Source organism: Pteropus vampyrus, unplaced genomic scaffold (genome assembly GCF_000151845.1).
Source record: "Pteropus vampyrus isolate Shadow unplaced genomic scaffold, Pvam_2.0 Scaffold171, whole genome shotgun sequence".
In the NCBI taxonomy this organism is placed as follows: Eukaryota; Metazoa; Chordata; class Mammalia; order Chiroptera; family Pteropodidae; genus Pteropus; species Pteropus vampyrus.
Genome location: NW_011888952.1, coordinates 2451134 through 2466874, shown reverse-complemented (window position 1 = coordinate 2466874; position 15741 = coordinate 2451134). Strand labels below are relative to the sequence as shown.

Genomic DNA, 15741 nt, shown 5'->3' with positions numbered 1-15741 from the left:
CACCTCTCGAAGATGGAGGTGATTGCAGCCATCTCTTTGGAGGGTTGTGGGGAGGCTCCCCCGGCACACACTGGGAGCTCAGCACGTGTTCCTACCACACCCCTCCACCACCTGCCCTCTGGGTCCTAATAGTCCACTAAATTGGGTCGCATGAGGTCATTTACCTGACTGGCACTGCCTCAACCTTGTCCCTTTCTGAGGAAATGCAGCTGAGGGATAGGAAGGAGGGCTCAGAAGCCAGAACGCCTCAGTCTGAGTCATGGTTCTGCACGTCCTAGAGTGTGACTGAGCAAGTCATTTCCTATCTTAGAGCCTTGGTTTAAAATAGCACCTATCTACTGGCTTGTTGTGAGGATCAAGCGAACTTCTACCGTAAAAGCTCACAACTAGTGGTGGCTATAAAAATAGTAAGAACAATTATCACTGTTATTATGCTTTTGTGTTGCATCCTTAGCTCTGTTCAAGATTTATTCAAGTAGCCATGTATAACCTTCTACATTTTTTATACAACTTTTACAAAGAATGCTTCCCATTATGCATCTCGTAATGTTCTATGTGAAAGTTCATCCCAGAATTCATTGTCTGGGAACATGCTATGTTCCTAAAGAACTGTTTTTCCTTCTGTTGATAAATTGAGCTATGCAAATCATCCTGATTCCCTTTCTGCATTGGCTGCCAGGAAGCTCAAAGTCAAATTTATATCTCTATCACAGTAGCAAATATAGCTGGTTTATTTGCTTCCATTCCTTTTCTGTTTGGCTTCCTATTTGACCTCATCTTGTGTCTTTCATATATCTTTAAGCCCTCTTTGGACAGAGGTCATGAAGAAAAAAATCAACTTAGTAATATTGTGTATAAAATTGAGGCAGTTGGCTTAATAGACTTGGTTATCTTGTTTCTTGGGCAACTCTGGCTTGGGAGAGGGTGGCGGGGACAGGTGTGTTCAGGGAACCTCAGAGACCACCTCTTCATTTGGGGAAATTAGGCCCATAATGGTTATTCCTTACATGCTATTCCTTTTTTATTTGCTTTCCTGAAGCAGCAAACCTATTTATGTAGCACATTCATTAGGAAACATTAGGACATAATTAATAACAAAGACAAGTGTTTATAATATCCTACTAATGAAAAATCAGATTATAAAAATCTAATAACAGAACAATATATCTTATATGATCCGACATATTCTATAGTATGTGTGTGTGTATCTGTTTATCTATCATGTGATGTAGGTTTAAAAGACTTTGCCATCAGAAAGAAAAGCAGCCATCGAGTTGGTAAAGCCCTAGAGCCCTTAGAAGGCGCTCAGTTTCTAGCATGAAAGGTTAGGTCCAAGTTTTCTTTTAGGAGTCCTAAGTCCTGACTTTGAGAAGACTGGTTTTGCTCCAGAACCCTCCTGGAGTGAGCGGGATGGTGCTCCCTTTGCCCATGGTGAAGTGTCCCCATTCAGACCTGGAATAGAGTTTGGAATGGCCTCTGAAGACCGAGACTCCTTATGTGGGAACATGCATTTAGCATCAGCCCCATAGTGTGTGCCTTACACCGAACCAACCCCAGGATGGGGACATGAAAGGGGAGGAGAGGCACAGAGTCTGAGTCCTTCTCACAGAAGGCACAAAACATGAGATCCAAGACAAAGGTGCAGAGAAGGAAGCCTGGGGCAGCCACACCCACGACAGCAGCAGGTTCAGCACCCACCAGTTGCGTGCCATGTGCCAGGCTGTCAGGCACTGGCCATGCATTCCTTCATCGCCTCCTTATAAGAACCCTTCTAGATGGGATCACTTGCTCCGTTTTGCAGATGAGGAAACTGAGGATCAGAGAACGAAAGTGACTTGCTTAAGGTCACACAATTGGGAAGCGATGGAGACAGGGGTCTTGACTTTGGAAACTGTTTTCAACCATTTTATTTCCCTTCAACATTCAGAGCAGACGGGGCTGGTAAGAGGGAGAATGGTTTTCTTGAGGCAAAATTTCCCATCCTGATCTTCTAGGACAGAGGTTGGCAAACTTTCTCTGTAAAGGCCAGAGAGTAAATAGTTTAGGCCTTGTGAGCCATACAGTCTTTGTCGCAGTTAATCAACTCTACTATTGCAGTGGGAAAGCAGCCATAGACAATATGGGAAAGAGATGGGAGTGTTCCAATAAAACTTTATTTTTACACAATGAAATACGAATTTCATGTAAAAGTTGCACATCACAAAATAATATTATTTTGATTTTTCTCAACTGTTGAAAAATGTAAAAAGCAATTTTAGCTCATGGGCCATACAAAAACAAGAAAGTTAGCCCGATTTGGCTGGTGGGCCATAGTTTGCAATCCTTGTTCTAGAATATCCGGTGCAAAGAGCTCTGATGTCATCATGAGCTCCTTGCATGACTCAAGGAGCGAGCGACTTGGGGGTTCTGAGGAGAGGCCTAGTTTTTCAGTTTAAGGAGAGTCCCTCAGAGGCTGGAGCACCCAGAGGGCAGGAACCTGAGGGGGATCCCTGTGAATGAGGCTGAAGCACCGTCAAATCAAAGAGTGTGAATGCAGCCCACTAGGTAAGCAATTTGGGGGTTTTGTCCTTAGATGTGAGAGAGGGGAGCCCTCAGAGAGCAGCCTGGACAGGTGTGTGGAGTCACCCTCACTTGGATTTTGTCCAACAGAACCAGACTCTCTCAGGGAGGATCCTGGGCAGCAATGTTTTTAACAAGCTCCATTGGAAAACCTAAGGACTCTTTATAAGCTGGGTGACCTCGAGAAAGTTAACGCCCTTCTCCGTGTCTTAGTTTCTTTGTCTTTAAAATGGGCATAATCATGGCCCCTGCATCATGGGGTTGTTAGGAGGATGACATCTCAGCCCAGAGCTTGGCATATTGTAAGTGCTCAATAAATGCTCATTATAATTATTATATTGTTTGTCCAGCCCTTGCATTTCATTTCACACATGAGAACACTGGGGATGGGGCTCTGAGGGGGTTCTGCCTTGGCCACTCACTGGCTGTGGGTGAGGCCCTGCCCCTTGGGCCTCGGTTTCCTTATCTTGAAGGAGCAGTGGCCATGAACGCTGAGCACCCCACAATGTGGCTGGGCACGCATGTTGCAGGGAGGGGCGTGGGGGTCTGAGGCCTCCTGTCTTACCTTCGTTGCTCTCGCCAGGCGGGTGGTAGAAGGAGAGTCCCAGGGAGATGATGGCCGCAATTTCCAGGATGATCAGAGTCACATCTTGCAGCGCTTCCCACACGAGCTGCAGGAAGGTTTTTGGCTTCTTTGGAGGTATGAAGTTTTGCCCAAAAATCTGCTTTCTCTTTTCAAGGTCTGGAGCGGTGCCTGGCAAACCTGTGGACAGAGTGCAGAGAGGTTGGCCTGGTGGGCCCAGGAGAGACCCACATACGTTCCCAGAATTGTCCCAAGTGGGGCTGGCCACATGGCAAAAAGCAGAGAGAGGGAAGAAACAGAGCAGAAAACTTGCAGACACCAGCCAGGAGCCCAGCACCCAGCGCTTACTCTGGGCCCAGAATGGGCACCTGGGAAATGCCTGAGATACCAGTAGAGGTATAAATGGTGGTCTCCCAAAATGATGTGCCCACGTCCTAACCCCAGAACCTGTGAATGTGACCTAATTTGGGAAAATGGTCTTTGCAGATGTAACTAAGAATCTTGAGATCACCCTGATTATCTGGATAAGCCCTAAACTCAATGACAAGTGTTTTTCTGAGAGACAGAATGCGAGAAGACACAGACACAGAGGAAAGTAGACCATGTGGAGACCGAGGTAGAGATTGGAATGATGCAACCGTGAGCCAGTGAATGCCCAGAGCCAAGAGAAGTTGGAAGAGGCAAGGAATGCAATGTTACCTACAATCTTTGGAGGGAGCATGGCCCTGCTGACATCTTGATTTTAGACCTCTGGCCTGAAGGATTGTGAGAGAATAAATATCTTTTGTTCAAAGCCACCCAGTTTGTGCTCATTTGTTATAGCAGCCACGGGAAGTGAATATACACTATCATGCCCACCTGGCACCTGCACCCTTGCTCCTGGTTTGCATTCACTTGCCCTGCTGAGCACAGACTGAGAAGTCTCTGCTGTCCAGTTTGCTGGGCCTTTGGCCACCCAGTTACTTTCTCTGAGACTCAGTTTCTCCATCTTGATAATAGGGGAGTTCCATAGGGTGGGTAGGCCCTAAGGATCTAGAGTTCTAAGGTCTGTAGGCTCCAAAGTGATCCTGCTAATGTCTGTTCACATTTTGGGGCTCCTCATTGGGTTTGGTGTAAATAAAGAGCTTCACTAAGAAAAAGCTTGGTGGGAGTGGAGCCAGCCTATCTCCAGGGCCCCTCCTGATTGGTCAGAGAGAGGTGGGTCTCTGAATCTTCTGAGAGTCTGCGGTTAAAACATTCTGGAGTCTACAGTGTGACCAGTTGAAAATGTGGATGTTTTCTAGTTCTGGGAGTCTGGCCATGGCTTAGGGGTTCTCTCATGCTGAGGATTCACAGGCTTGTCATTGAGATCCTGGGTCCTGAGACAGAGCAGAGGGCAAGGATTTCAAATTCGAATAGTTGTGAGGGCCAAGAAGGTTTTGTGAATGAGTGAAGTCAGTGGGTGCGAGACAACAGAGAGTGGTGGGGACTGCGGCAAAGTAAAGAATCTCACCCCTTCTAAAGGGGCAGCTATTTCTCTGCTCCTGTGGGGGAATTTGGGCCCAGAGTGGCAGATATTCCAGTCTTCTAAGAAAAGCTGGACACTTGGAATTCGATGTAAAATCTCTCCAGTAAAAACATATCCGTAGCTGGATTCGGTCCCTGGGTTGCTAGTTTGAGACCTCCAAGGCTGTGGAATGGGAAGCGGGGAGGAGGTTGGAAGAGCAGAACAGCTTCTCTGTCACTTCCTTCTCTCTCTTGGTTGCTCCTTCCCAGTACCAGGCCCTGCTCCCTACAGGCTTCTGAGAGCCCCTCTGTTCTTCAGATACGACAGCTCATGGAATAAAAATATATGTGTGTTCGGCTAGGGCTGTTTCCATGGTTTCCACAACAACAAATACTTCAGTATATAAATCCAAGATGGGAACCTTGAGGCTCATGTGGGGTGGCTGAAGTGGCAGATAGTGACCATGATGTCTTGCTTACCTTCCTTCTTTCAGGGTGGGCTGAGCTGGAGCTGGGGATACCAAGATCCAAGTACTTGGGTGGGGTTTGGACTCAGATGTCTCAGCTCTGAGTGACTTTGTTTAAGTGATTTCACCTCTTAATGCTTCAGTTTTTCCATCTGTAAAATGTGGGCAACAGAGGGCTTCATAGGGGTGGGCTGAGGTTTCAGCAGGATGTTTTGTGCAAGGTGCAGAATGCTGTTCCTGGCACCAGGTGAAGATATTGTACTAGGAGGTATGGGTAATTCATTATGACCTCCTAGAGGAGGAAGACCAGACAGGTGAGATTTCAATAAGATGGGAGGAGGGCAGTCAAGGTGAGGATAGGCACAGCAGAAGGGCTATGTGATTGCAGACCAGCCACTTCTCCTCTTTGGGTCTCAGTTTCCCCACATGTGACCTGAAAGATTGGTTTAGCTTGTGGCTCTGATATCTTGTATCCAAAGACAGTGTTTTGAGGACCTACAGGTGGGACAGCCCACCTGGTCTAGCCCACCTGTCACTCTCTTCCCAGAAGCAGAATCATGTAGTCTCCCTGCCTTCTGGCTGAAAATTAACATGCTTAGTTTGGGGAGCAGAAACAACCGAGGCTAGAGTGAGAGATGAATGTGTTGGGGATTCAATTTAGATTAAAGAGCATCTTGCCAGTTAGCATATTAAAAATTAATACACTGTGTCTAATACTGCTAGACAGGACCAGTGAGGCATTGAAAATCTAGAAACACAAATGCCTAGGAATTAATGTCGGATGTTGTGTGGGGCTGTGTGTTTCCAAACGTGAGTTTCTTTTTGTACAAAAGGCAGAGGGCAGAGCACTGGGCGAGGAGTCAGATTTGCGGATGAACTTGGGCCATTCGTTTCATCCTTTAGATTCAGCTTTGCCATCAATAAAGTGGGAGCAAAATAACGCATAGGCTGTGGTGAGCTGTACAAAGGGAAAGGTGTGTGAATCCTCTCTAAACTGTAAAGGCATGATGAGTATGCCTTCACAGTAAAAGAAATACTCCAGCACTTGTACAGATTCTTCTATCAGAGTCATAATTTGTGTGTTCTGTTAATTACGTAAAAGGAGAAAGCGAGTGGAGAGTGTGGGGAACTTCAGTTGTATAGGAATTATTTGTTGTAATGGCTGTCATTGGATATTTGAGGAATCCTTGCCCCAAAGTTCATCTTTATCCAGCTGTCCTGGACACAAAGTGAATTCTTTCCCGGCCTTTAAGCCGTTGCCTCTGCCAGTTTCCCCATTGCTCTCTTTTCTTAGCCATTTTGGACCCAGACTTGAGCGCTGCAAATGGTAGCCTCAGGCCATCAGAGGGGTTTCATTCGGTGGGCACTATATTTTAAATAAATAGAAATATGTTGAAAACATTAAAAACTCAGGCAATTCCACATAAACATCCTGATGTCTGGGTCAGTGAGGGCATGTGTGTGGACCTCAGGGAGCTGCAACTTGTGACTGAAAGCCCTCCGACCTGAATGTTGGTCCTACTTTGGCCCCGGGGTCATGTTTCCTGTTAAGGAAAGCTCAGGGGGACAGTGAGCGCCAGCTTTTGTGGGCAGAGGGGAGGACTTCCTCACAGATGAGCTGAAGGTGGATGGATGATATAGGGAGGAAGGGAAAGGAGAGTCCATGCAGAGCCTGGATGACCCACCATGGGGGTCCTGTCACCAGATGCCAGACCCCCAGGGACTCAGGAGCCTCCTATGTAAAGAGGCTTGAGTTCTCCCTCCCCTATTCAGCCCCTCTCAAAGTAGAGAAAGTACTTAGGTTTGTATTAGATGGTGTACCTCTAATCATCCACTTGCTCATTTAACCAATCAACGAATATTTACTGAGCACCTACTATGAGCCAGACATTGTTCTATATGTTGGGAATGCTGCAATGAGGAAGACTGGACTGCCAGGAAGGGTTTCCTGGAGGAAGTGTAACTGGGTAATCTTGGACGAAAAAGTAGGTGTTAATCAGGTAGGGGGAGAGTGGATCTGCAAAGGAATAAGAAACCTTAGGGGGCTTGGAAAAAGCCAATATGGCTGGAGCATCCCTGGTTTGCCCCTCAAGGAGAGAGGGCAGGTGGTCCTCACAGAAGAGGACACATTTATTATGTGCCACACAAGGTCATTATTAAGTAGGCCTTGGGGTGAGGGTGAGGGGGTGATCTAATGGAGACTTTGGCTCATGGAACTCAACTTGTTGCCCTCTTCCCTTTGCCTGCCTGGTAGCTCAGCATTGAATTTGAAGTTCCCCTCTTGGAGCTGCATTGGAGTAGCTTGTGCTGTGCCTAAGGATCATCATCTTATGTCTCCTTCCTTTCCGTTGTCTGAATCACCTCACTTATATCATTTAAAACCTTTCTGAATTAGACATACTTTTATAAGCTGCTTTGGAGTTAGAACATGCATGATTAGTTAGGATAAAAACGGGCTACTGAGGTAAGTAAAGGCACAGGGGCTGGATTAGAGAACGGAGATGTACAAAATAGGACTTACTCAATTGCCCTGGCAATTGAGGCTTTATTCTTCCAGTGTATGGGGCACTGAAACAAAGCACCTCATGTCGACGGGCTGGGCTCCATCAAAAGTAGGGGCCTCTGGCCATTGGAAGGGGCTCAGGGTGAGGGTGCCAGGCCATCCAGATGACCTCAGACCTCTTATCCCCTGCTCTGAGACCCTCCCCCGAAGCTGAGCATCCCTGATTCCAGCAGAGGGACCCCAGAGAATTTTTTCAACCCCTAGTGGGAGCCAGAGTGAACTTTGCCCACGGCTTGAGTAAATGATTTCAAGTAAAAAGCAAGTACAGCAATCACATCCCTTAGATTCTCCATCTGCTGCTTAGTGATACTGCAAAAACCAACTGCTCTCTTAGATTCTGGGGGTAGGAGGCCCAAGGCCACAGGGGCAGTGGTAAGGGGGGAGGTCGAAGTGAGCTGAGGGCAGGCTGTTTCCAGAGGTGGGGTAGGTGGGAGCCCCTGTGTCCAGTGACCTCAGATCTGGGTTCAAATCCCAGCTGCTCTTTGGTTCAAATTGGTACCTTGGCCAAATCATTTCCCTCAGTTTCTATCTCTGTACAATGGGGTAAAAGTGCAAGTGTCCAGCCAGGGTGAGAGCAAATCAGAATTATAATGTATATAAATAGTGCCTGGCACATACTGGCCCTCATCAATGATAGACACAGTTGTTACTGCTAGCTACTGCCACTACTAACTACCACATCACCACTCTTGTTACTCGGCTTGGAATGTGCCTCCCCGATAGTTCTGTCAGCATCGCCACTGCCTTAGATGTGTCAGAGGGGAGGACTTCCTCACAGATGAGCTGTGGGCAGAGGGGAGGACTTACCACCACAGCCACGACACACCCCTACCCTGGTCCCAAGACCTGGTTTGGATGCATCTTTACTTCTTTACTTGCCGTGTGACCTTGAGTAGATCACTCACCCTCTCTTGGAGGACCTTAGGGTGTTTCATTTGAGGATCAAATAGAACCAAGGCTCTGACAGTGCTCTGTAAACTGTAAAGCCATTTTCTGTTGGGATCACCCTATGATGCAGGTGTGTACACTGAGGCACAGGGTCCTCCTGCTGGGAAGGCAACCGAGTCAGGCCTTTTGCCTCAGAGCTCAGCACGCACACCTGCCCTGCTCCAGCCTGATCTAGTCCAGAGTGGGCTGTGTCTGCCTGGGTCAAGTGTCCTACAGTGACCTTCCCTGATTAAGCCGACATGCGTCATCGATTCACACCAGCCTGATCCTGTCAACTCTGGAGTGCTTAGGACATTTCAGATGAAATGGCTTGTGAGTGCTTTCTCAGGTAAGCCAAAGGTGGCCTCATGGCCCTGCTACATGCATTTAAAAAACAGAAACAAGATTCAAACTGGGTAATGCTCATGAGGTCCCCTAGAAGGCAGATGTGTGACTAAGTGGGAGATGCTGTCTGTGCAGGTATGCGCACACACTCAGGGGTTTGGCTGTGCATCTGTGTGCGGGTGTGGACACAGGCAGGTATGTGGCACAGGGCTACATGTGGGCGGGGGAGTCCACGTGCATGTACCCTGTCAGGGGCCAGGGAAAGTGGGCAGTTTATAAAGGCATCACGGCTGGGATGTTTGGGGAATTTGTGATGTTCAAGACAAAACAATGAATGGGAGGAGAGACCTAATTTGGAGTCTTGCTACTTCTCTGCTCTGTGACCTTGGGCAGGTGACTTTGCCAGTCTGGGCCTTAGCTTCTTCATGTACAGCTTGGGAATAATGATAGCATCTACCTCATAGAGTCAGTGCGAGGAGAGAGCAAATCTAACGTGCATGGACCAGCACCACAGTATCAGCTGCTACTACTGAGCTACTCCCCACCCCCATCCTCTCACCCCGCCAACCCTGCCCCTAGGCACTAGCTTCTGGCTTGATTGTACATTAGAATCACCAGGGAGCTTTAAAAAATATTAATGTCTGGGCCTCAGACCAAGAGATTATGATGGAATTGGGTGAGGGCGTGGCTTGGGGCCTTGGGAATCTTATGAGCTCCCCAGGGACACGCAACCATGGTTCTGAGACCAGCAGCTTTAGCATCACTTGGACATATGTTAGAAATGCACATTCCAAGACGTACTGCCTCAGATTCTCTGGGGGCGGGGCCTAGGCACGTGTGTTGTGACAGCCCTCCCCTGGGGACGGGAATACAGGCTCTGGTTGCAGGTTCTGGATGAAGAGCCACTGCCCTGGGGGAGAGGAAGAGGGGAGCTAACCTGCCAGGTGCTTTGAGCCATACTAACAATCCTGGCACATGGGGGTGACTGTCGAGGCTCTGAGAGTGTAGCATCTTGTCCAGGTCTCACAGCAGGTGAGGAAGAGAACCTGGGCGTAGCCTGAGTGTACTTTTCACTTTCTCCTAGAGGGGCTGCTAGCTCCCAAAGGGCCAGTTTCCCTCCCTGAAAGCTGTCCACAGTCAGGCTCACAACCTGCCCTGAGGTAACAGAGGCGGGAATAATGTTGTGGTTTGAAAAGCTGACAAACACAGACTTGAGACCAACGGGAATGAGGGAATCACACTCAGACTCTCAGTCTTCTGCTGGTGGCTGACAAAGTCTGGAGAAAGAGAAATTAGAGAGACGATGAGGAGAGAAAGGAGACCAGAAGAGTTTAGGTGTGTGGGGCCAGGAGCTCATGTTCAAGGTTGCTTTGAGAGCGTCCCTGCCCTGCTCTACAATTTTTCATGGTTCCCCATTCACAGGTGCATCCAGTTCCTGGGCTCACAGCAGCATCTCTGAGGTTGTCTCAAAGGACTCTTCCCACGTCACTCTCAGTCTTGCTGTATTTATCCCACTTTCCTGTCAAGTGACAAGCCCTCTGACATGCCTGGCATCTGTCTGTCTATGTCTTGGTTTATCTGGCTCCTAACCCAGGGCACCCACCCTTCTCCTCTTTTGAGATATTTAGTCTTCTGAGACCCAGATGAAAGTTTACCACCACCTGAAAGCCTTCCTCCAGTTGCCCAGTAAGAACAACCTATCCTTCTTGTCCTTCCCTGGTAGCATTTGTCACTTGGGTCATTCATTCACTAACACGTTTATTGGGTATCTCTCCTATGCCACGTTTTGGCCGTGGAGGTCAAACACCAACTGAGACCCATCCTTTGCTACCACTATCTTCTGGACGCTGATTCCACCATCCCCTAGAGGAGGCTGTTCGTGCCAGCACACAGTAGGCCCTCAGGGAAACTCCCTCAGGAAACCTCCCTCCTTCTCCTCTGCTGCCTCACTGGAGACCAGACATGGAGATGTGGGTGCTGAGGCCACCCAGGGGCACCTGCACAATAGCGTGCCACCTGTAAGAGCCACTGAACAAACCTGGGCTCCACAACTCCTCTGTGGGAAAAGAGCACAGCATGGGCATTTCTGTGGTCTGTGTCTGTCTAGACAGTTGTTCTAAGTTCGGAACAGATCTGATGGCTATCATCCAGCGGGCATGGTGGGCATGTGCACAGTGCCTGGAGTTTATAATCACATCATAGTGTTGATAATTCCTGATGAGCAGGGTGCAGGGTGAAGGCTGTCTCTCTGATACGTCAGGGCCCCAGGTGGGCTTTTCTATGGATCCAGGGTCTCTAATAATTATAGATGATGACATGGAGGTAGTGCTTACCAGTTCACACACTCACTCACAGACTTTGTATCCAGCCATGCACAGGTGCACCCAGATATGGCACACAGCTGTGGCTGCAGCATTTGACTGTGGGCATGAATGCGCATGGTCACAGCACTGGCTGGTTTCACTGTAAACGTGTAGATGCAGTGTCCACTAGTTTAGGTGCATACACATGGACTGGGCACAGAAGGGGACCAGTTGTTTGTGAGCACCTCAGACATTGTGTCCCTTTAACCATCTCGACACACATGTGGACATGAATTTCTCCACTGATTTAAATCCACCACTTGTCTTTTCCCCAAGTCAGGCTGAATTCCACCCGTCTCCACTGTGGGAATTCTTAGACTCACAAAACCTCTTGGCTCATGGCTTTAGAATTTCTACATGGGCAGGGAATTGGGCATGGGGGGAGTGTGGGAGCGGGTGGTGGGGATCTGGTTGGAAGGTGGGTGCCCAGGGGCTCATATTGAAATTGTGAAAATATCAATTATCTGTACCAAAGAATGTAGAGTCCAGTGGAGCTGGGGGCCCTGAATAGAGTTGCCAGATAAAATAGAGGATGTCCAGTTAAATTTGAATTTTAGATAAACGGCAAATAATTTTTAGTGTAAGTTGTATCCTATATAATATTGGGGACATACTAATAATAAAAATATTAGTAATGTTTTGTTTATCTGAAATTCAAATTTAATTGGATGTCCTGTATTTTTGGTAAATCTGACAACCTTTCCCCTAAAGCTCCCCCAGTCACCTCTGCTTGGTTCTCTCTCTATAAGAGCAAGACAAGTCCCATGGCCAGCCAATCTCACCCTCCTATTTGACAGGTGGGAAAATGAGAGATGGGGAAATGACCTGGGCCAGATACAGGGTGATCCAGCTGTAGAGCTGGGGCTGGGCTCCTGACTCCTGGTCCAGGCCCTTTTCATCAAGGGAGGGGACACTCACCTTGCTCAAATGAACTTTAAAACTGATTGTTACTGCACACACTGGCTATTTCATATTCTCTGTCATTTAAGAGATTTGATTCAGACTGTCCTGAGGTGACCTCTGAGAAGCCTTTATCTCATCCCCTTGAAAAAAATGGAGGCCAGATGTCATCACAAGAGCTTCCTTGTTGCTCCAGGAGGGGGCGCTCTGCAGAGCTGCTGCCATCGGCCTCCAAGGACTGCTGCAGAGGCAGAGGGGGCAGAGCGCCAGTCTTGACTCTACTACTTACTGAGACTTTGGGCAAGTTGGGTCCCCTCTCTGAGCCTCAGTTTCCTCATCCTCAAATTGGAGCAGAGGGACAACCTAACTCTTCCCACTGGGGTGAAGATGAAAGGAGGTGCAATATGGGAGTGCCTAGCACACTGCTGGTGTCTGGAATCTGGGTAGGAAGTCCCCTTCCTCCTTTTGAACTTAAATGCCACTCCCATACTGCATCACCCATCACCAGCAATGGCAGAGTATTCTTGTATTCTCATTATTCTGTGACCCTGAGTGACCCCATGCCCTCCCCCCACTACTCCCTCCATTACACTGAGGCTGCAGATGGGGGTGTGTGTGTGTGTGTGCTAAATGCACATGTATGTGCTCTTACCCGATCATCGCTTTACACATGTGACTTGCATTTAATCCTCCTGGCTATTCTATAAGATTGGGATTATAAACTCCATTTTATAGATGGACAAACTGAGGTTCAGAGAAGAAAAGTGACTTGCTCAAGGTCACACAAATAAAGCTAGGATTTGAACTCAGGTCTTTGAGGCTCCGCGGCTATACTCTCTCCACACCACGCCTAGCTGCCTGCTTCAGGACCCAGTAATGAAATCAAAGCCAGCAACTCCACCATTCTCTTTGTTGCTCTCGAGACAGCCTTTTGCTATAAACAGAGACTTGGCAATGGACAAGAGCTAGCTCCCAGGGATGCCAAGCACCTGAAGGGAAATGGGAAAACTTAGTCACCAGGCTGGGTGTTGCTAAATATTTGTGTTGTCACTGTGGTGTGGGTTCCTCCATTGGCATAAATAAAAGTCATATTTTGATAGAAAAAAATTTACCAGCCCTTCAAAAGCTTCGACATTTATAGAAAACCGCATTTCTGTCTTTGGAAAGTGAGTGGGCTAAATAAACTGTGGTACATCCAGTCCATAAAATACTATGGACTTTTAAATAGTTTTAAAAATGAGATCCATTTATATGTACTAGCATAGAAGGCTTTCCAAGACAAACTGTTGAGTGAAAAAAGCAAGTTGCAAAGCAACGTGCATAGTTTGCTTCCATGTATGTGAAACAGAAAACTCAATAAAACAATAGTTTATATTTTCTATGGGTATGTATATAGGTCAACGTGTAGCAAAATGTCTGTAAGGATCTGCTCCAAATACATGAAGGTGGGACCTCTGAGGAGAGGAAAGTGTTACTACGATTAATTGCCATGGTCAAGAGGACTTTAATTTTGACTAAAATATTTGCATTTTGACCAGGAGAATGTGTTCATGTTTTATTTGAATAATTCAAAGTTTAATTTAAAGGAGGAAAATCACCAAAATACTGTAAGAAAAAACAAGTTTGTTCCCATATAAACTTTGAATGGAGTGAACTTGGGGACAAACATTCTTGGGTTAAAATTTTGGCTTCATCACTATGTGTACATCTGCCCAAAGAAATGCTTAAATGCTTAGATCTGACCACTCTGCTTCACCACCTGAAAATTAGTCCAGGATGGCTTTTGTAGCCATCTCACAGGTCTCTCTGTTCCTACCCTCAATCCATTCTACACACAGCAGTCAGAGGGATGTTTTAAAAGTATAAGGCACACTGTGTTAATGTCAGGCTCTGGCTTAAAATGCTACAGCAGCTTCCATTGCACACAGAGAAAATCTACTCTCCTTGCCAAGATTTGGAAGGCCCTGTACAGTGTGGTCCCTGCTTTCTCCTGATGTCTCATCTCTTCCCTACCACTATGCTCTAGCAACATCAGCCTATTTTCTGTGGCTTCAACGCAAGTGCTTTCTAGTCTCAAGGACTTTGCATGTGCTGTTTCCCTCTGCCTGGAATGCTCTTGCCCCTTTGTAACTACCTCAGTATTTCCTTTGGCCGAACCTGCCCCCACTGCTAGTTGTGCCCTTTTTTGAATATTTTCATAGCTCCCTGACAATTGCTTTCGTTTTGTCATTATTTTAATAATTAATAATGTAATTGGTTTTTCTTAGTATTTGACTCCCCTGCTGACTCCAAGTTCCCTAAGGGCAGGGACTGCATCTGTCTTGGTCTGATACATAAATTTCCAACATGTGGCCTCTCCTAGATACATTTGCATAGGAAGAGGAGAGTTAAGGGGTGGGCAATGGTGAACTCCAATGCTCTAATGCATTTTCAGACTGAGGACTGGAGGCAGGGAAGATACTTGGGGCCTTCTTGAGTTACTCCCCTCTATGTCCAATGGCCTCAGTGGACTCTTCTGTCTTTGTTGTGGACAGAAGGGATGGAGGAGTCTCCAGCCCCACAAAGGACTTGGGGAACACATGTGGCTAGGCTCAGCTTCACCCTGGGGCATCCTTCACACTCTCTACTTCGATGCCTGAAGTCACTACTGGGAGGGCAATTGTCGGTGAGATCTGTGTAAAAGCCAGGAAAGCAGAGCCTTTCATTTCTGTTATACTAGCTTTTCTCACTCTTAAAAAAGCCAGCTTCTCTGAGGACCAGGAGGTGTCTCTTAGAATTAGATTCTCCCTCAGAATGAAAGAATTCTGGGAGGGACAGGAGACTGGGGAAGGGGGTGGGGAGGAACGTGGTGGTGTGACAGTTATGAAGCAAGTCAGAAAACTCATTAAGACCCTAGAAAGCTGAGAGGAACTCCCTCGTGAAAGTTGTTTTAGGAACTGTGTCCACCTCCATTACCATGTTTGGGCCTTGCTACTCTACAAAGTGTGTATTAAGGGGTCCGCATTGCAGATGAAGAAAACCTTGGTTCCCACAGGTCACACCCATAAAGGTCAAAGCAATGATGATACCCATGGCACCCGTGGGCATGTACTCTGTTCTAGGCCTTATATGGGCAGTATTTGATTTACATCTCATGGTTTCCCTGTGACTTCATTTTGTTACCTCTATTTTACAGATGGGGAAATTGAGGCATGAGGATGTAAAGAAACCTACCCTCTGGGTTTCAACTCCAGGCCTGTCTGAATCTAGAGTCTAAGTTTTAACACTGCATCATGCGCCCCAGAATGTGAACCTCACTGTAGGAAACTTGTACAAGGTCTTCCCATGAGGCTGATCCTCTTGAAGGAGGCCAGAAGGCATTACAGTAGCCCCATTTTATGGGTGAGGAAACTGAGGCCTGGAGAGGGGAGAAAGTGCCTTTCCCCAGGGCTAATTATTGACGGTGCCTGGGTTCACACTCTGGACTGTGCACTGCCTCCTTTGAAGAGGAATGTTTCAGTCTCGAACCCTGACATACTCCTTGCCACCTAGAAGGTTCTGATCACCTGG

General features: G+C 47.3%; 1 protein-coding gene across 3 annotated transcripts in view; it reads right to left on the bottom strand.

The window, feature by feature from the left end:
* Positions 1-15741, bottom strand: part of ATP2B2 (ATPase plasma membrane Ca2+ transporting 2) — a 180572-nt gene that overhangs the window by 91857 nt on the left and 72974 nt on the right. For all 3 annotated transcript variants that reach the window (XM_011370565.1, XM_011370563.1, XM_011370564.1), the window contains one exon: positions 3125-3322. In XM_011370565.1, coding sequence (XP_011368867.1) covers positions 3125-3322 — 198 coding nt within the window. The remainder of the gene's footprint in view (positions 1-3124; positions 3323-15741) is intronic.